This window comes from Alosa pseudoharengus, unplaced genomic scaffold (assembly GCF_046254945.1).
Source record: "Alosa pseudoharengus isolate Yale_2024_CS ecotype anadromous, Long Island Sound unplaced genomic scaffold, YU_APseudo_1.1 YU_APseudo_1.1_scf_15, whole genome shotgun sequence".
NCBI lineage: Eukaryota > Metazoa > Chordata > Actinopteri > Clupeiformes > Clupeidae > Alosa > Alosa pseudoharengus.
The window spans coordinates 11,955,053-11,977,205 of record NW_027468620.1 but is presented as its reverse complement, the minus strand read 5'-3'; the positions used below and the strand labels follow the sequence as shown (position 1 = coordinate 11,977,205).

General features: G+C 41.6%; 1 protein-coding gene across 1 annotated transcript in view; it reads left to right on the top strand.

The window, feature by feature from the left end:
* LOC143123746 (CUB and sushi domain-containing protein 1-like) overlaps positions 1-22,153 on the top strand; it is a 314,279-nt gene that overhangs the window by 214,829 nt on the left and 77,297 nt on the right. Inside the window, exons 10-23 of the mRNA XM_076285039.1 lie at positions 52-173; positions 4,239-4,342; positions 4,516-4,628; positions 7,433-7,615; positions 8,358-8,684; positions 9,835-10,029; positions 10,554-10,692; positions 11,248-11,435; positions 12,694-12,882; positions 16,089-16,205; positions 16,515-16,730; positions 17,050-17,238; positions 20,879-21,048; positions 21,891-22,047. Coding sequence (XP_076141154.1) covers positions 52-173; positions 4,239-4,342; positions 4,516-4,628; positions 7,433-7,615; positions 8,358-8,684; positions 9,835-10,029; positions 10,554-10,692; positions 11,248-11,435; positions 12,694-12,882; positions 16,089-16,205; positions 16,515-16,730; positions 17,050-17,238; positions 20,879-21,048; positions 21,891-22,047 — 2,409 coding nt within the window. The remainder of the gene's footprint in view (positions 1-51; positions 174-4,238; positions 4,343-4,515; positions 4,629-7,432; positions 7,616-8,357; positions 8,685-9,834; positions 10,030-10,553; positions 10,693-11,247; positions 11,436-12,693; positions 12,883-16,088; positions 16,206-16,514; positions 16,731-17,049; positions 17,239-20,878; positions 21,049-21,890; positions 22,048-22,153) is intronic.

The window sequence follows — 22,153 nt, the reverse complement described above, 5'->3', positions numbered from 1 at the left end:
CATGAAAGCATTCTGATATTTTGATTGATTGATTGTGTCTTTATTCAACAGCAAGGACGTGTGGCTCTAATTTAAGAGGACCAAAGGGGATTATTACATCTCCCAACTACCCTGTCCAGTATGAAAATAATGCTCACTGTGTGTGGGTCATCACAGCGGTAGATCCTCAAAAGGTCCGTTGCTTTTCTTTCACTCTATTTCTCTTCTTGTGTATGTAGTCTTCATGTTACCTAACACAGGTACTTTAGATGCTTTGAATCATTGAGATGACATCTAGTAGTCTGATCTGAACTGCTTTATCAGCCAGACATGGGGAGATCAGGAAGAGAGATCAGGAAGATTGCTGGTGAAATGTGATTGGCTGATTGATTCCAATCAGGCATTCCAAGAGTTCATTTGAATGTTCTAGAAGACAAATTGAAGAAAGCAGTTCATTGTTGTTGTGCTTTCAGCGGTTTAGTATATGCTTCATCATACATTGCAAAACAATTTTTGGGCAACATCCTAATGGTGTCTGAAAGGCTTAGGGAAAAGAAATAGGTGCATTAATCACATGGAAACATACCTATTTAATAGCTGCCTTGCCATTTAACATGTCAAGCTACACCCCCTGCGTGTCTTAGCAGCATTGTTTGCCTTAAGTCATGGGAATTAGTAGCCCATTTTAGTGCCTTGATTTACGCCCTCTCTGCTCATAACCATTGCCCCTTGTTTATGTTAGACTATTCCATTACGAAGACTGGACTTTTTTTCTTTGAACAACAAAGAAATCCTTTGAGCCCGTCTCTTGCTTTCTGCTGTTCAACCTAATCTGGCACTGGCTTAAATGTGTGTGTGTGTGTGTGTGTGTGTGTGTGTGGGGGGGGGGGGTTGGGTTGGGTAGACATACCACATGCACTCACTCACTCACGCATGGTTGCTGTAATGAATTCACCATCAAGGTATTGTGTTGTACGCTTTGAGCATAACAACCAACCAGCTGACACGTTGCCCATACAAAACAGAGGTTTTTAAGTGTCATTACTCATTAAAAGAAATTAAAGAGAAAGTGTTGCATAATGTATTATATTATGCCCTGTAGTTAATATGCATTGATTAATTGCAGGGACTGTTTTATGGAATAGCAAATGAAGTGGTACCTTAGTTCACACAGCGATATAGTCATGTTTTTACCTGTGTGATAAAGTGCCCTGTGAGGCTGGCCTTGTTTCTAAGAATATATTCTTACTCTTACAAGCTCTACAGATATAAGCAAACTAATTCAGACTTGATTAGCTAAATATTTCCTAGGGCGTTTGCCATGTTAATGTTCTGAGTGCATGCCACCTTTATCAGTGTCTAACAAACTTTACTTACACAAATGAACTAATGATGATTAAATCCCCTCCCTTTAAAATCCTTCTAAGTTCATTGAGTCATGAAGTGTGCTCAAAAATTCTTTATACTGGTGACCAAAATATATTCGCCAAGCCAAATTTTAAGAGTTTGGTTTGAAAATGAGGTATCCTCCATAAAATCATATATAATAATAACAAATATTTTGTTTTCCAGGTAATATCTCTGGAACTACAGCTAGGTTGTTATTGATATCTCGTTTTGGAACCAAACTCAATTTGGGGGATTTTTACATATGGTTAATTGCCGGTTTGCAACCTCTAATCAGTTGTAAAAGACACAATCACATTATGTTTTACATTTACGTGACAGACATGTGAAATACAAAAGTGCAGTTAATAAAACCAGTCTTAGGCATAAGGAGTCCAACATGATTATTAAGTCGTTGGATGATAGTCAATATTAAATTCATAAAGCTCAAAAGAGTGACAAACAGTACAAAACCAAAAAAGGCACCACGTTGATTAAATACAGGTTATTAGCTAGTGATAAAGGTGATAAAACTAGTATGAGTATGCAGTCAGTATACTGTTATCATGATATAATAACACTGATTAGAAGGCAACAGCCATTGACAATGCTAGGCCTAACCAAACTGTGCAATTTTTAAAGCTTATCTTTTCTCTGCATTTTTCATACCTTATACCACATCTCATTATTATAGAGATGTGTATGAAGACTGTGGAGATAGACCACTGGTATTATATCCAGAGTCTCTGCCTTGTTAAGCAGATTTTGGACCAAGACTGCAAACAGATGAGTTTTACTGAGGAATGGCAACTGTCATGGCTTTACTTGCACCTCCTAAGAGGGTGCAGTACTCTGTTGGCAGTAGACTTCCTCTAAGCTCACTGTGATTCAGGGATCAGGTTGGCCAGACAGGCCTGCAGAAATGGGAAAAATCACATTCTGCTCTTGCATGTGCATATTTGTACAAGACCAAAGGAAACTCTAAATCGGGTCACAAACCGTAGATTTTATTTTTGTCCACATTTAGCCACGCTTTTATGGATTTACTTAATGGCTTCAAGATAGAAGCAGAGAGTGATCCATGCCAAACTTGTTTGAACATTTAATCGTATTAGTTGAGGTGATGACGGTGGAGGTCAGGGATTATACTAGTCTACAATATAGACACATTATACAGTACACCAGGTACACAAGGTATTATTTTTCTGATTGTAACACAAGAAAGCCTAATTTTCCATGCAGTCAACAAATATTACAGTGATTATTATTGAGAATTTGTATTTATACAGTGCTTTTGATATGAAATGGAAATACTTTTCAAAAATACTGTACTGTACTGTATGCATGCATGTTTATATGTGTGTATTTCTTAACATTTCATGTTGGGTCTCATACCAATGCTGGGGTATGTAAACAATTACGTATAACTTAATCTCATACAATTTGTGCATACCAAGTGTCCAAGTAATGCACTTTTGAAAATCCATTGTATAGAATGGAATTGAAAAGAACAGAAAGGATTCCAAATCGTAATTAATAAACATATGCCAAAAAAAGAACAATTCCATTTCAAACAGTGCTTTTGACTTGTTTAAATATGACATAAATAGCTTGAAAGAAGGTTATTTTGGATGAATTATGATGTGTGCCCTCACCATTGTGTATTGTGACTTCTATGAAGAAAGCACTTAATGATTTTTTTTCCTCCACAAAAGAAAACAAAACTGTCCAATTGAACCAGTTGTCAGGCTTCTCAGTTCAAAATAAAACAAAGAAATCAATACAGCTTTAAAATGTTGTAGCCTAGCTGTTTGAGGGAACAATCACCAAGATCCACTGACATTCCCTGATTGTGTTTATAGTGCATCAATGCAGCTTCATGGGCTTGCTAGATATTCTGTAAAAAGCATATCTGCCTTGACAAGATAATTTGAAAAGGTCGTATTTTAGCCTATTCATTGAAGATTGCTCCAAACAGCTCACAAACCACACAGTTTGACATTTCATAACAGATTGCTTTTCTGAAACTTCTGAAATGCTTAACAGAGTCATGAGTCCATGAAAGAACATGCACATTTTCCTCCCACATTCTGTGATGGCTTGCTTTTTCAGTCGAATAAATCTGATGAGCTGTCTTCTAAAGAAAAAAAAAGAACAACAAAAATAAAATAAACAGAAACATAGTTGGCACAATCTTGTCGTAGCTGTCTTTAATCAATAATTCTAACCACATTAATTTGTCGTTGTCCCTGTCTAGTTTAGCGATCAGGTTTTTAGGACGAATGTTTGGTTTCCCCTTTATAGAGAAAGTTTCACCTGGACTAACGGCTGCAAACATTTACACAAATAAATGCGTCAATATAAATATTTCTCCTTGATCATCCATTTGTCTGTGCCCGCTGGCTTGGCACTCCAAACTTCAGGGAAGATTGCTCCTCTATACCTGCTAAGCTTGTGCTCAGAGTACCAACTGAAAAAAAAAATGTGGATGAGAGTAATGGCTCTTTAATGGCCCAATTGAGAAAATGTGAGGATGCTGATAATGGGGTTGTCCTAATTAAGCTTTATTTTTTCCCTCCCAGCAATCTCCTCTCAAATCCAATTTTCTTTTAACTGCCTTTCTTTCTGCTCACATACCAAATGGGCATGAACCCCTTTTTTCCCTTCCAAGTCTTTGTTCTTGGCGACATCTTGCACGTTCTCAACATTACAATGTATTTTTCTCCACAGAAAATTCCACTATTATTTTTAACCATTTATGTCAGACGTACATTGTGGTGTTTATGGTAATGTGAACTCAGAATGGCGTCTTAGTATATTACTTAATTCTTATTCATGTGTGCACATTCCCTGCTTGTTTATTTACTGAGCAGGTTATCAAGCTGTCATTTGAGGAGTTTGATCTTGAGAGAGCGTACGACACATTAACAGTGGGAGATGGTGAGAAAATCGGGGATGCCAGGAGGGTACTTTATGTGTAAGTTTATGCAACATCAAAGTGTTTGAACGAAATTAAGCTTTAAATTTAAACTGTCAATTTGTTGTGGTTTTATGTAAAAAATCTGCTTCATAAACATTTATTGATATGAAGGAAATATGCTGTTGTTATTTAACAGTAATTTAATCTTTTTATGTAACTATGCTTTGCAGGCTCACTGGGACCAGTGTGCCAGACCTGATTGTGAGCATGACCAATCAAATGTGGCTTCATCTCCAGTCTGATGATACCATTGGGTCCCAAGGCTTTAAAGCTATCTATGAAGGTACTTCAGCTATTTTTATCACTTGGATTGCCTATCATAAGCAATCATCAGACTGTGTGTTTTTGACTGATAATGATGATTACAATGATGATTACATAGAGGCTTTGATTTTGAGTTGGTTGACCTTGACAGGTAATTGGTGGTTTGGTTGTAAGTTACATTCTATGAACACAAGAAAGCCTATTTTTTCCAGGCAGTCAATTTGTATTTATATAGAGTATGCAACCAATTGTACACAATACTATTGATATCAAATGAAAATGTCTTCCAAAAACAAAAATACTGTACATAAAGTGGTACCAAATTTTGTTATGCAACGTTTAAAACAAGGTATCTAATGATGCCAGCCATTCATGATCTGATTGCCATACCAGGATCTATGTCATGATCTGAGGACCATCTGAAGACCATCTGATTCCGATTCGATGTCTATTCGCCTGCTGTTCCCCCTGTTGTCCAAATGCCTACTGTACATCAAGCGTTTAATGAAAGCAAATGGGTCAGCATATGTGCTCCATAGACGCAGTTGAAAGTGTCACAGAGTGAAAGAATCCATGTCCAAGCAAGTTTTAGCTTAGCATCTGTTTCTATAAACACTAATATGCTGATTTTGCGAGTCCAGCCAAATTAGTAATTCATTTTTTGACATCAGATGGTTAGACTGATTGTCTCTAAATGATGGAGAGTGCAATGAGTCTGCTCCTAAAAATCTCAGGTTAATTGGGCATGGTAAACAAGGTTAAGTTTTAAGCTGTGACATGCCATGCTATAAAAGTCAGAGATTTTATACACTATTTTCCAGCTTCATGATAGGATGTAATGGATAGTTTGAATAAGCCCTCCAGTCATTTACGTTATGCATTTAGTAACCCAATAATGTGAGTAAATAAGTGGAGTGATCTTGTCACACTACAACTCGGCATTGATTATTTGTACAGAGTTTTATCTTGTCTGGAAAAGATAGTTGAATTCCATGACTTGAAATACATTTCAGTACCCTGAGGACCAATCCCTTACATCGATCAGCTTTCATAAATGTCACCACCATAATTGAGCAATTCACACCATGTCTGGATAGTCTAACACAATGATGGAAATGTGTTTAACTTTGTGTAAACCCAATTTCACACATACTCACTCAGTCATTTTGTCATGTTTGACAATAATCCCTCAAGAGAACTGTAGTTAGACCTTTGCAGAGGTATATGACGTATCATGTTTCATATATTAGCGATCAGACGAAAATTTGTGTGTACTGAAATGTTTTTCGACATATAAACAAGTTTCTTGTTTTCTACATATACTTGGGAATTGTATCAGTTGAAATTGTTAATGGCAGGGCAATTCCACTCTGCATAATCTCACTACACTCACTGCATTCACACATTTAGGGACGCACTAACGCAGGCCATCAGAAGAATTAGGCTTCGAATCCATGCTAGCTGAAGAGCCCCGTGGTGTCTCTGAGGATGCTCTTTCCAGTGTTTTTCAGCTCAGTCCCTCTCACCACCCAGGCTCTTCAGGGAGGCCCACAGATGGCGGAGCACACATAGCCGCGAGTTAAATGAACCACGCAGCATTTTACAAGCTTTGTTGGGTTTACAACTTGCAGGAAAGAGTCCGCCCAAGTGGCATGCATCGCATGCGGAAAGCCTCTTCATTCCCTGTTACATGAGTGTACTTTGTGTTTAATGGCAGACCTGTTTACATGCTTAATTACCACTGAGCGCAGTTCCTCCTTACTGGTATTATATGCATCGACCTTGCTTCACAGTGTAAGTGAACAGGTTCTCCCTCCTCACTTCCATACCCACCCCCAGCCCCTCTGAGAGTGTTTACTGTACCATTTAGTCCTTATGTATTGCTTAGTGTATTCGACTCAACTCCTGGTTAAATGTAGTGTGCAGAGTGCAGTCTGTGAATGGGTAGGCCTACAATATGAGACTGAGAGTTGTTTAATGAAATCCTAAAAGCAAGCGACGCTGGTTACAACCATCTGCTCTGGGCTGTAGGTTTGACCTAGAGATTCGATCCGAATTAAATCTAGGATACAATTCCTTTGGCCCAGCTAGTGATAAAGCACATGGAAGCTAATCTGTTTGCTTTTTATGCTAATCCTGGCAGTTTGTTTAGGTGAATCACAGTTTGAAGGTTTTTTTTTTTTTTTTGCCTTTAAAATGACTGCACCACCTCTGTGGTGGATTCCTCCATTGCAAAGCCCCCAGCTGATCCAGAGGTATTTAAGTCCTGCTTAACACCTCACAGTAGTTGTGTGGAGATGGGCTACCGGAGGAGAACTCATCCTCTGTAGATTAGAGCTGCGCCTGGGGTCAGTGGAGCGTCGGCTGCTGAGCTGACACCCTGGTTGTTAACACAAAAATGAACTCTTCCAGAACGTCATTCATTTGTCACTGTCATTTTATGCCGCCTAGAAAAACACCTCTGCTCTGCTACCTGGGTATGGAGACAAAAACTCCAGTGCCGAGCTGGAATATTGCTTCTTTCTATCATGAAGTATTTGCACATAAGATTTGTATTAAGATGAATGAAGAAAATATATCTACTGGCTGTAGTAAATAATTAAATAAATGGCAAAGCAATTAAAATAAATAACACATAGAAGATTAAGCTTTTGTTTTAATCTGTTAATGGTGTACTAAGGGCCATGAAATTTTGTATGATTTCTGAAAATGACTGGGGTTGTGGCTTCCTCTAATGTGTCAACAACAGTCATGTGCTAATGTTGTTTTTGATCAATGTTGTTTTTGATCAATAAAGACTCTTTCTTTTTTTCCTCTGAACAGAAATTGACAAAGGAGGCTGTGGAGACCCAGGCATCCCTGGTTACGGCAAGCGAACAGGCGACTCTTTTTTACACGGGGACTCGCTCACGTTCGAGTGTCAGGCCGCCTTCGACTTAGTCGGCGAGAGGACAATATCATGCCAGCAAAATAACCAGTGGTCCGGAAACAAACCCAGCTGTGTCTGTAAGACCCCCCCCCCCCGAAAAATATGTGTCCGTAATTAAGCTCCACGTCACTTAGGATGATTGATCTCGGGCATAAATGATATCATAGCAGTTAGTCTCTGGGTGAAGGTGGGGTTTATTTTAAGAAAAGGAACCACTGATCCATTGAAGCTCCTTGGCAAGCAGTTCCAGGGTCATCCTTCATTTTCGAAGGACATAATTCGAGGGTCATTAATCCATTCTTAAGTGACAATTACCACCACTGAGCAGCATGCACAGGTGAGTGAGAGAGTAGGTCCGGACGCCAACACCAGGTCTCACGCCCTCTAAGACATGACATCAAAGCGTGTTTTAGGAGAGGCGCCGCAGGAGCACGCGCTTGTGCCTTGGCACGGGCTCTCAGATTGGGAGCAGATTGACACCCCTATCATCTGCTTCACGCTGGTCAAGCAGATAAGCATTAAAGGTCACTAAGTCTAGGTTAATGTCTCTATCAGCGCTGAATGATCTGTCCATCTTTTGAAGTGTTTCAGAGAAGGAGGAGTGAGATAGAGGTGGTGTGTGTGTGGGGGGGTGGGAGGGGGGGAGTTACAAAATGCCTACAAAAAATTTCTCAAGGCCCTTTAATGCAGACTGAATGAGAGAAAGAGGGTTGTCTATGCTTCTGTAATGCAATTCATCTCATGACATGGTATTATTCAGTCACTTTGGGTTTGGCACAGGGACATCTTCACACTCTTCTCTGTCCTATTTTTTGGCAGTTTCCTGCTTCTTCAATTTCACCACGGCGTCAGGCGTCATCCTGTCCCCGAACTACCCGGAGGAGTACGGGAACAACATGAACTGTGTCTGGCTCATCATCGCTGAGCCAGGCAGTCGAATCCATCTTATTTTCAGCGACTTCGAGGTGGAGTCACAATTTGACTATCTCATCGTGAAAGACGAGGGCATGCCAGAGCCCACCACATTCGGGACGTTCTCTGGGAAGGACGTGCCCTCACAGATCGCCAGCAATGGGCACATCATGCGTCTGGAGTTCCAGTCGGACCACTCCAATACAGCCAGAGGATTCAACATCACCTACACCAGTAAAGCCATTTTGAATTATTGCCGTTGTCATCCCATTATCGAGAGAGGTTTTATTTTGGCCGTGCCATCCGTGTTTATTTATTTATTTATTTATTTATTTATTTATGAACTGAATCTCAGGAACCAGGAACTGTGATGCCGCTATAATGAGATAAGAAATCATAAACTGTCTTTATTCACTTCCTCATATCTGTCCCTATAAAAGCCTATTAAAGAATTAGAAAAAATATGATGAAACATACGGGCAAATCGTATTAACTCCAATATCACATCTACATGCACATGCTCATGTTATGTGCACACTGGGGTGGGACCTCCATTTCTTAACCATCAGTGGTTAGACATGTCTAAATAATGCTTCTGTGAAACAAAAAGGAGTGATGGGAGGGTTAATGAAATAGCAGAAGGGCTTGTCACTCCGTGGTTTTCATTTGGGGCATGCACTCTTTTGTCCAGAGGACCCTGCTGTCAGAGCAGATGCAAAAGAGCTACTTGTGTGTGTGTGTGTGTGTGTGTGTGTGTGTGTGTGTGTGTGTGTGTGTGTGTGTGTGTGTGTGTGTGTATGTGTGTATCTGTGTGTGTGTGTGTGTGTGCGTGTGTTGGTGAGGGGAATGAGTGTGGGTGTGTGTGTGTGTGGGGGGCAAGGGGTTTGGAGGAAGTGTCAGCCATGCAATGGCAGGGGACCCTGGAGCTTGGCATCTCAACAGCAGCGCTTTAGGACCGATATGTCACCATTTCAGGGGGGAGACAGAAGGACATGTTTCCCCATCTGGCTGAAGTGACTGTCACTGAGTGATGCGAGTGCAATGAGTCTGTCAGGGGGAGAAATAAAAGGGCTGCTTCCGTGCCCTCAGAGCTTGCCATTAGGTCTCTGTGCCTCATTACCGATTCTCTAGAAATAGAGGTGGAAAAAAATAAATATAAAAATGGGGGGGAGTCATGATCTCCCAGTAGTATTTTGCGGCAGAAAATAGTTTATGGGTTTATGTCGAGAGAGAGGAGGTTATGCATGCTGTAAGGTAAAGCGCATGTGCCGTAGGCTTTGCGGGCTACACGATAATTGATGATGCTTCAGAGAGAGTACAGTGCTGCATTTTAATTTTCAAAATTTCTCACCTTGTGGAATTATTTTCTTTTCTGTCTCAAAAGCTTTTGGACAGAATGAGTGTCACGACCCTGGCATACCTGTCAACGGTCAGCGGTTCGGCGAGCACTTCCTCCTGGGCAGCTCAGTGCTGTTCACCTGTGACGAGGGCTTTATCAAGACCCATGGGTCAGAGGCCATAACCTGTGTCATTCAGGACGGCAATGTGGTATGGAATGCAGCCGTCCCACGCTGCGAAGGTAATGGCTCTTTAATGGACATACAGATAAGGCTTCGGGTTGGTGTGGGTGAATTGTTTGGCCACATTTTATATCACAAGGCCATTGTTGTAGTACAGGGTATCTATGTTGTTTAGTGCTGTGAAGTATGTGGTTGAGATACAGAAAATTAAAATGTACCAAACGATGATAACGTTTGGTTTAGTGGTTGGATTAAGCTTCAGCTGTGCAAGAACAGAGAATGAAAATGCTCTTATTTGCTGATAATTACGTTTTAGTTTGTGTAAATCAGTATAAGTTGGTTAAATCAGTATACTTACAATCTAACAAGAGCATTGTAACAAAGTCAGTATAGTTTAGTTAACGGGTATAATTACAATCTAACAAACTTTGCAATGTCAGGTCTTAACAATAGCTTTGCAAGAATCCTTGTTACTGTAATAGCACACTCTTGGGATTTGGCATTTCATTTTAGTTTTACACTATGGGCATGTGGATTGTAGTGTAAGTGGGAAGTGATTTCCTCCGCTTTGTGCCTCTCTCAGCTCCCTGTGGTGGCCATTTAACGGCTCCGCTGGGGGTTCTGCTGTCCCCCGGTTGGCCCGGGTTCTACAAAGACTCTCTGAACTGCGAATGGATCATCGAGGCCAGGAAGGACCATGCCATCAAAATCACCTTTGACCGGTAATTGTGCCACACCAATCAGATCAAAGGGGAGGTAACAAGATGGACTACATTCAACATGGCACTTACTCACTGCCCATCTCACTGTCAGAGTAATTCAGTGTCAATCCTCTAATTTTGAAATGGATAGGAACTTTATGCACATTATTTAAACACTGCATACTACACATTGTGACAACAGCCATTCCCGCTAGTCATACTCTCCCTTTAACTTCTGAAGGCTGTTTCATCGCCAGTCATTGCCCTCATTCAGTGTAAGCCGTCTAATTGATGGTGAGGGTGTGTATGTTTTTGTGTCTGTGTATCTGTGTGACTGTGTGTCTCTGTGTGTGTGTGTGTGTGTGTGTGTGTGTGTGTGTGTGTGTGTGTGTGTGTGTGTGTGTGTGTGTGTGTGTCTGTGTGTCTGTGTGTGTGTGTGTATGTTTGTGTGTCTGTGTGACTGTGTGTCTGTGTGTGTGTGTGTGTGTGTGTGTTTGTGTGTGTGTGTGTGTGTGTGTGTGTGTGTGTGTGTGTGTGTGCGCGCGCCTTTGACTTTTGACCTTCCACTTTGGGCAGGTTTCAGACGGAGGTTAATTATGACACGCTGGAGGTGCGGGACGGCCCCTCCACCTCCTCGCCCCTAATTGGGGAGTACCAGGGCACGCAGGCGCCCCGCTTCCTCATCAGCACCAGCAATTACATGTACCTCCTCTTCACCACCGACAACAGCCGCTCCAGTGTGGGCTTCCAGATACGCTACGAGAGTGAGTCAGATCTGTCGTCCGTCTCTCTCTCTCTCTCTCTCTCTCTCTCTCTCTCTCTCTCTCTCTCTCTCCCCCACCCCCCCCACCATTATGATTCACGTCATTGTGTGCCACTCGTGTGAGTTTTTCAGCGCGATCGAGTGGGGATTGAGAGACTCGGAGTGATAACGAGCTTTGGCGCGAGAGAAAAGGGGGAGGAATCCAACTTGCCTCGCGCGTCTGGAGATTCTTGTTCAAATATTAACTCATTTAGTGCAGCGAACGCCTCTACTAATTGGAGCGGGGACCTTGTGTTATATCTAAATTGCTTTCAACTTTCCAGACTCTGTTTGTCACCTCTGTCTTCCTTTTCAAGGAGTGGGAGTGACGTGGACAACGTGTCTTAAATGACAGGTCCTCACCCCTTGTTTTTCAGCAGCTCCAAAGACAATCATGTTATCCTTTTGCGGATATTGTTATGAGTATGTTTGTCATGTGGATTGTTATCATTTAGCTTTGTCTGCCATATATATGCAGCCCAGATAGTTTTTAATGTGTGTGTTGTCACCAGAAGCTAGTGTATACAATCTCGGTACAATCAGTACAATCTCTGAAACTTGAAAGACTCTGTGTCTCCCACTTTAATAATGTACTTGGATAAAATATGAGACTGATACACATCTGGGCAAAGTCCAAGGAGATACTATACACAGAGTCAGCTCAATCAAGCCATTGACTATCCTGGTGTTCTAGGATGATTTAGACATCAATTTAGACAGCATAATTGAAGTAAGTGGTCATAAAATATGTTGAAGACAAGGGTGTTTTTCATTTAGGTAATACTGAAGATGCAAAAGGAATTCTTTCACTACATAATTATTTTCTTTTAATTATGTCAAGATGAACTTGATATATGTCCAGCGCGTAAAATGTAATGAAAAAGAGAGATTGCCAGAGAGATTGCTGGGCAGTGACATAGAGAGAGGACGAGGGTGGTGGTAATGGAGAAAGAAAGAAAAAAGAGATAGGCCGAGAGAGACTAGAGTGTAGGAGAGAGAGAGAGAGAGAGAGAGAGAGAGAGAGAAAGAAGAAATAGAGACAGACTGTGGGAGAGTGATACAGAGAGACAGAGAGAGAGAAAGCAGTGCAGGGAGAAGGAGAGAGATACAAAGAGTGGGGGGGAGAACGATAAAGACAGAGCAAGCTCTTGGTGTCTCTGTCCTCCATTCAATTTGGGAGCAGGAGGGGGGAATGAAATGGTCCTGTTCTCTCCCCACAGGCATCATGATGGAAACAGATTCGTGTTTAGACCCTGGCATCCCGGTGAATGGGAAGAGGCATGGGGACAGCTTTGCCATCGGCTCCAGGGTGACATTCAGCTGTGATCACGGGTACACACTGAGCGACGAGGAGCCCATCGTGTGCGAGAGAAACCACCAGTGGAACCACGCACTGCCCAGCTGTGATGGTATGCCAGGCGCACCTCTGCTGACATGCACAGGCACACACACACATGCACATGCACACGCACTGACACAAGCATGCACACACACACACACAAACACACACACACACACACACACACACAGACACACACATAAACACAAACACCCACACGCACACACACACACACACACGCACACACACACACACACACACACACACACACACACACACACACACACACACACACACACACAAACACGCACACACACACACACACACACACACACACACACACACACACACACACACACACACACACATACACAAACACGCACACTGACACAAACATGCACACACACACACACACACACACACACATGTAAAGAAATGTACACACATACATGTACACTCACACAGACACACACACTCACTCACAATTACCCTGCAGCATGGTCTCTTAAGCACCAGGCGGGGGGAGGACCTGCCCCTTTCCTCCCTCCCTCCCTCCCTCTCAGCATCATGCTCAGAGAGGAAGGTGTGAGCGATATGCACAGCTGACTCCCATTTTCTTTATCAGGATGGAGGAAAGTAAGCCATCTCAGCCTCCCAGCCCTCACCCCACCCCCACCCTAAAAACCCCACCTCCACCCCCTTTGGACTTCAGTTCATTAATTCTTCATGAGAGGAGCTGGTGACTTGAATCTATGGCGCAGGAAATCGCCTCTAAAGCGGAGGCGCCGCACTGGGAGGGCCTGCAGATAGAAAGACGGATCTGAGGACTCACCCACCGCTCGTTTGTTTTGTTTATCTTATTTGTCGCCTTCTGGTGCGGGATTAAAGCAGCCCCCACGCCGTCTTTTCCTGTAAGCACAATCAAGCCGTAGACCATTAGGTTCACAAGCCTGTGGCATCCTCTTACACACCCACCATCTCCAATGTGCACTTTATTCTAATAGACTTTTATTCAAACAGATGTATCATCAGCTGGACCTGACCTTCGTGACAAAACACAAGCGTTTCTTACCTATTTTTTGCAGAGAAATGGCAAAATAAATTGAAATAAATATCCACACCCGACTCCGCCAGCACCACCACCACAAACCCACTTTAATTCCACCCACAGACTGCATTGACGCTGCTGTTTGATCAAATATGCATAAGTACTGTAATATGCACTCATGAAGTCACTTATGAAAAATAACACATGCTATCAAATTCCCAAAGCAGCTCATGTTGCTTAACCTCAGTTCCTGTATATTCCTTTTTTTTTTAAGTGGACCATGAAAGCTACAGCGTTCTTGATGTCACATGCTAAATCTTAACCTTACATAATAATAAGTCCGTGCAAGATGGGAATCTGTCATCATTCACACATTTGGTGCAAACCATGGACTGTATATATAGAAATATATATATAGTCTATGGTGCAAACAAGGTATATTTCACCACTTCACTTACAGTGCCACCTTTAGACACGGCAGCTATGCTTATTTACAGCAAGGGAGCTATGTGCTGCTGCTGTGTTTCAGGTTGTATGTTCAACCCAACATGGATCTCAAGGTTGCTGTAAAAGGGCGTTTTCCCTGAGCACCCGAATAAAGGAACTCCCTTCACCCACTTATCGGCGACAAATCAGCTCGGACCTGAACGTCTGTGTAGCGGCGCGTGCCGGGACGCTGCACCATTATGTGACTTTTATTTGTCTCACGGTGGAGGAACCATCCTTGCCGATTAACTTGCAGATGTTGCCTTGGGCGTGTATGATAACATGCGCAACATGATCTCCACTTAATCACCAGCATCGCCATTGCCTCTGGAGCTGGGCAGAATTGCCACTGTGAACTCTGTGCATTTTTGTGTGAATGTGCTCTATTTTAGGCAAGCTTGCCCTTAATTGCTTTTTATTTAAATTTTTCATTTTTTTTTTAATATACCAGTATTAGTCGACTTGCCAGTGCCAGTAGCCTGTTACATAAAAACAAGTTATGATAATTTAGATACTTGCATGTTTGGTCCATTATGATTATGTTTAGGCAGATGTTGTGGAGTCGTTACACAACTCTCCTGTGCCTTTCATGGATGCGGCGATTGAGGTGACGTGAAGCATGTTACTTGGGATGCCTCTATCTTCATTGATGGGGTCTTTCCTTGCTCCGTTATGACTTGTTATTAATTTTGCCTTTGATCTCCCCACAGTCGTTATCAGTCTATCCCACATCTTCATCTCGAGTGTTGCCAGACGCCTAAAACTCCAAAGGGTTTCAGTTGGAAACTTGTCTGCCTCTCGGATTCACACTGTCATCAGTGCTGTCTCTGCACATAATATGGAGAGGCTCCAAAAGTTTGTTTATTACATTTATAAAGTGCATATTAGATTTTTTTTTTCCTTTTAACACCCAGGGACATTGTTTGCAGACTCTGACCTAGATTCCATATCAAAGCTGCCTGGACCCTTTTTAATGTTATGTCTTTGAGCAGTTTTAGACACAATTGGCATACTAATCAAAATACAGTCTAATGAAGCAGTGTGTCTTTGTGATCATTCACACCTTTGTTTTTATGTGAATTGCTATTATCAGAACACCAAGACTGATACTGAAGGCTGATATGATTGGATTGATAATATCTGCGTTGGCTTATTCATTTACCTCCCTAGCCTGGTTTCACCAGACTTACTCACCTCGTTTCACTTTTGTGAAGAGAGTCTGGACTTTCAAATTCATTTAAATTATGAGGTTAACTTTCAAGTCATTGGTCCTGCCCAATTGATTGATCAGGGATTTCTGATGTTACTTCCTACTTCACCTACTGTAACCTTTACAAACTGATAATAAACCAGATTGGCAGTCTGGAAACAATGCATATACCTTTTCTGTATGAAATTACACATTCTTCCAACTGCAATTTTTTAATGTTTACTACCGTTTACCTCAGCCACTTTTAATTCCAAAGCTAACGCCATTCTCTCTCATCGCTGATTGGTCAACCATCCTGATGGCTGAGGGAAACGTAAAATACATTTAGAGGAGCCATATTTTATTATTTTATTATATCAGTGAGATGAAAATGAGTGGATATACTAGGCGAGCGGGGCCAGGCTAGTTGTTCTGAAGAAGGCAGATATACCAACGTGAATTGTGATCATATCAATCATATGGTTGATCCATTGTATGCATTGATTTCTGATAAATATATAATACACAATTGTAATTTCCATTTGTATTTCAGCTCTATGTGGAGGCTACATATTTGGAAAGAGTGGAAGTATTCTTTCTCCCGGGTTCCCAGACTTCTACCCCAACTCGCTCAATTGCACCTGGATAATAGAAGTATCACACGGAAAGGGTAAGTCAAAACAGTCATTTAGTGCTTCTACTTTCAAAATGTCGGCGGCATCAAAAGACCAAATGACCTGCTTTTTATTTTTTTCCAACCAAATTACCCCCTCAAATCCCATGATTGCAAATGTACCATTTCTTCCAAAACCCCATTTTTTTTTCCAACTAGAGACCAGCCAGTTGTGGTGGCGATGCAATTTTGTTTTCATCAGCATTACCTGGCCCCATCCTCTTTGTGGGCCTGTAAGCACGGAGCGGGGTTTTTCCGTGTGTGACCGATGGCCCCTAATCTCGTCTGAAACTTCCCTCCCCTCAGGAGTGCAACTCGTTTTTCACACGTTCCACCTGGAGGACTCGCACGATTACCTGCTCATTACGGAGGACGGCAGCTTCACCGATCCCGTGGCCAGGCTCACCGGCTCCGTCTTGCCGCCCTCCATCAAAGCCGGCCTCTTCGGCAACTTCAGCGCCCAGCTCCGATTCGTCTCAGACTTCTCCATGTCCTACGAGGGCTTTAACATCACCTTCTCAGGTGGGGCTGTGATTTGTTACTATCTGTTGCTCATCTGCAGTGCATTTTCACTTTTTTTCTGTAATATTTGTGAAGACATGAATGCTGTGACAGTGTGACTATCCTTTTTACTGATGCAGTAAAGTAACACGGACTGCTAACACCTGAAAGCACTGAATTCATCTAAACTGTCAACTACACTTTATCAGTTGCAGAGCATCAAACGCACGCTTCATAAATACCGATCCGTTGTTTCATCTCCTCACTCTGCCATTCGGTTTTTCTCACCCATCAAGGCGATCAAAGCAAAGTGTTTTTTTCATTGTTGTGTCTCTGGCAGAGTATGATCTGGAGCCGTGTGAGGATCCTGGAGTGCCTGCCTACAGTCGAAGGGTGGGCTTCCAGTTTGGGGTTGGCGACTCGCTCATATTCTCCTGTTTCGGTGGCTACCGTCTGGAGGGGGAGCTCAAGATTACCTGCTTGGGTGGGGGAAGAAGGGTATGGAGTGCCCCCCTGCCAAGGTGTGTGGGTAGGTAGATAAGCTTTTGCGTTCCTTACAAAGAACCATGGACTGGACGTGTTGTACATTAACCTCGTTTTTGTCTGAAGGCTTCCATGGTATTGCACAGTAATCATGCGGTAAGGTCTTAAAGCACTACTTCTCTGATGAAACTGACGATACTTGCGGTACTTGAAACTGTCTCCATACCGTTATCCTCAGAAAAAACTCTGGATTCAAAAAATATTCAGATATTTTTTGTAGTGATGAAGTTAGCAATAATGCTTTATTTCAGTTAAAGCAGCTTTACATTTCTCTAACTTGCTGCAAATTCTAAAAACTGCATTTCTAGTGTTAACATATACATAAAAAAATTATATCAAGTCACATTTATTTGTACAGCACATTAAAAGACAATGACCAAAGTGTTTTTCCTCATGTGCCAAAGTTGAGGTTAAATTTACAATAAAACAAGGATAAAACTATAGAATAAGACATTTAAAAAGACCAAAGTGACTTAAAAATATAATGTAATTTAATAATTAAATACAAGGATAGAAATAAATAAATAAATAAAGATACATAAAACCATCAAAACAGTAAAAATATAAACAGTAAATGTTGATAGAGAAAAAAATATATCAAAAATAGGAGAAAACATGACAAAGTGATTTAATTTTACATATTTGCATTGTTAATTCAATTGCATTTCTCATTTGTGTTCCTCGAGCCCACTGCTCCTGTATATCTTCTGTCTATACCTACTCCTAGCATGTCTGATGAAAGAAAGTTTTATTGCAATGTTTTTAATGAGCTAAAACAGGTGTGATCAACCAATCATGAGCAAGCCAAGATCAATAGTCAGATACGCAGATGGGGAACAATGGGAAGCAGAGCAAGACCACCCCAGAACCTGTTTAGAACCACTCCACTAGTGCAGAAAAGCTTCTACAAGTTGTATTGACCCAAACTAGTACAGACATACACTTCAGTGGTTAGGGAAATTAAACAACATTAAACTAGAATGGAATCTCTCTGCTTGCAAATACAAAGTATTCTCTTAACCTTCTGACACTGTTCCGGTCAAAAATGACCGATTTACACATTCCCTGTATCATAAATATGGCATTTTTCATCAGATTGCCTCAAGATCTTATGATATCCTTCACAAAAGGCTTTTGCACACATAGACTTTATTTTGACTACTTTCTTTGAATTTTGAGTGATTTATTCAACGTAGAAACACTGTTTACGGTCAAAAATGACCGCCATAGGAAATGAATGGAAAAGAGTATAATTTTCATCCAGGAGATAAAAGACATCTCCTTACACACACTCCTACAAATTACCACCAATGTTCCCACACACATGCATGCATGCACAAACAGACACACATACAGTACACACACATGTACACCCACTCACAGACACACACACACACACACACACACTCAGTACATGTTGTCAGTTCATGTTGTCATGTTGCCACTTGTACATGTGAACCACCAATGTTCGCACACATAGGCATTCACGCACATACAGAAACACACCCACCCACACACACACAAACAGACACACACACACACATGTACACCCACACACACATATATAACACACACACACACACACACACACACAGTTCATGTTGTCATGTTGCCACTTGTGTATGTGAACCATGAATCATAGAAACACACACACCCCACACACACACACAGACACACACACACACACACACACACACACAGTTCATGTTATGTTGCCACATGTGCAGGAAAACCACCAATTTTTGCAAACATATGCATGTTTGTACACACACGGAAACACTCACACCCACACCCACACACACAAACAGACACACACACACACACACACACACACACACACACACACACACACACACACACACACACACACACACACACACACACACAGTTCATGTTATGTTGCCACATGTGCAGGAAAACCACCAATGTTTGCAAACATATGCATGTTTGTACACACACGGAAACACTCACACCCACACCCACACACACAAACACACACACACACACACACACACACACACACACACACACACACACACATTTACACCCACTCTCTCTCACACACTCACAGACACACACACACACACATACACACACACACACACACACAGTTCATGTTGTCAGATCATGTTTTCATGTTTGCACACATTCACACACATAAAGAAAGACCCACACCCACACACACAAACACACATGATGTAAATGTTAATGTTCTAGTAAGGGTCTGTTTACAATAATGTTCTATTAAATAATACTTTTTGTCATGGTATTGGTATTTAAGAGCAGTTAAAACTGTCCGGTCAAATTTGACCGAGAACAGTAAATTAAGGGGGGTAGCAACGAACAGTGTTTAAAGGTTGCTGCATGTAACAGTTTTGCTTGCCACAGGCCTACACCACGGTGCACATTCAGTATTCCCCAAAATGCTTTTCTCTGAGTGAGGATGATGACTTATTTAGTTTACTTCCTACAGAGAGACATGTAGCTCATCATAGAACCGTCCTCTTGACACAGATAGCAACACCAAAATACTGAAAATATTCTGTTTTGAATTAGTTTAATAAAGAATCATTAACATTTGTTTTAAATAATCACAACAGCACTATAATTTCCTCTTTGGGCAATCCTTTTACCAGTAGACTTGCTACATTGTTGAACTGCTACATATCCACCAAAAGTATATTCAGTACAATAAGTTGGTAAAATGACCAAGGTCACCATTGAAAATGATGGAAATTTATGAAGCTCATCATATCAATCAGCCAGAATTATTTCCCACAAGAATGACAATCACATCAACCCCAATGAGTGGTGACAATGACTCATATCCTGCATTGTGCCTGTGGAAACAAATTTCACATTTATTTTCTCCCAACCTTTTGAAGGATCATTCAATTTCTTTTCCAAAGACTGCCTCCCCCACCGCAAGAATTTGTGCTCCACTCAATTTGCAGAACTGAAGGTCTTGAGGCAACATCTGCTCCCACACCTGAGGCTCAGCATCAGAATATTAACTACATGGACATCTGATTCCGTCACAGTCCTGAGCCTTTGTGGCCAGCACATAACTAATGCATAAATCTGCCAAGTAATTAGTATTCTTCTCAAGTGTGGTCCTCTAGTTCATCAAAATGACAACAGCTCATGCTCCAACTGGTTCAGATCCTCAGGCCCTTCAGTAGGTAACAGCTGCTGCGGACGAAGTTGGAAGATTTCACATGCAGATTTCCTATTTTTGCTAGCTGCATTTGTAAGTGGCTTGAACAGTCACTGTTGAGCTGGTCAGTTTTGAGTGCTCACCTCTTGCCAAGCTCCCGTGTTGTCATTGTCTATTTGGTCAGGGCACCACTAGAGGAACTGACCAGAACATTCAAACTGACTAGAAGTCGACCTGTGTCTTTTTGGGCTTTTGTTGGAATGAGTTGATTCCGAGCAAGTCCTCTTTCTCTCTTCCTCCTCTCTCTCCCTCTCTTGCTCACCCCTTTTGCCCATCGCCTTCCTCTTTACCTTGACCTCACTGTTTGTTTCTCCTCTTTCCCTCTCTTTCTCTTTTGTCCTCTCTCTTTTTCTCTTTGTCTCTCATTCTCTCTCTCTCTCTCTCTCTCTCTCTCTCTCTCTCTGCCTAGCTGAGTGTGGAGCCACCTCTGTTGGAATCGAAGGTGTCTTGCTGTCACCCAATTACCCTGCCAATTATGGCAACAATCACGAGTGCATCTACCGCATCGAGACAGAGAGAGGAAAAGGCATTCGAATGGTGGCTACAAACTTCCAGCTCCTTGAAGGAGATTATCTCAAGGTATGTAACCATGGCAGCGCCTATAAACACACTGACTTGAGAGCTCCAAACGTCAAATGAAAAACTGAAATAATACATATTCGCCAAATCAAATTCAATGTAAATTTTAGAAGGTATGTTTTGAAATTGTGGAAATCTATTGAGCAAAAGAGTCTAAGGAATAGGCCTTATTTATTTAGGTCAGAGTGAACGTGGACTAGGAAAGACTGGACCACACTCTAATGAATCTAAAGCCTGGGTACACAACCCTTCTCACTGTCATACAGTATGTATAGTCCTGAAGAAAGCCCAGACAAGCACAGCCTCTGAATCTGAATCCAAACTGATGTGGTTCTGGCATAGGTCTGCCTATGGTCATCTTTCATGTGAAATTCAAGATGAATCCAGCACAGATCTGTTACAGGGTCAGGGGCTTTCTCAAAAACCATGCGTCCTGATTTCATGTGTATCCATGAGGTCAACATCAATCATAACTGAAGCATAAGCCATATCTTGAAATTCATGGGAATAATGGCGATAATGGTAATAACATTTTAATTAAATACAACTGACATGTTCATACTTCCTGGAAAACTATAACTCTCCTGGTTAATGACAGTGTGTTATCGCCAGCCCTTTTGAAGATTGTGCCCTTCTCACATTAAAACTGTATGATAGAAAATAATCAAAGCTTTTAAACTCAAGAATCTAAAGAAACTGAAGGAACCTTTTTGAGCTCACCTGGAAGTCACATATTTACTTTTTTAACTTACAGTGATGTCTTACAGTAGATAAAGCTGTTTCATATTTACATGTCTGGATTTTGCTCAAATGAAGGCTTTGAGAATGTTTTTCCTCTGCAGATTTATGATGGGAGCGACAGTTCATCTCGATTGCTGGGCAATTTTTCAAGGAGCGAAATGACTAATGTCGTCATCAACAGCACCTCAAATCATCTGTGGATTGAGTTCAACAGCAACGGGACGGGAACCAACAAGGGCTTCCGGCTGACATACAGCAGTGAGTTTGAGTCTCCCAGAATGAGGAAATGAAATAGAATGGGAAAGGTGTCAGCTTTGACGTGGGTGATCAGACAACAGCGTTGTTTAGCATCCTCTGCACGTGA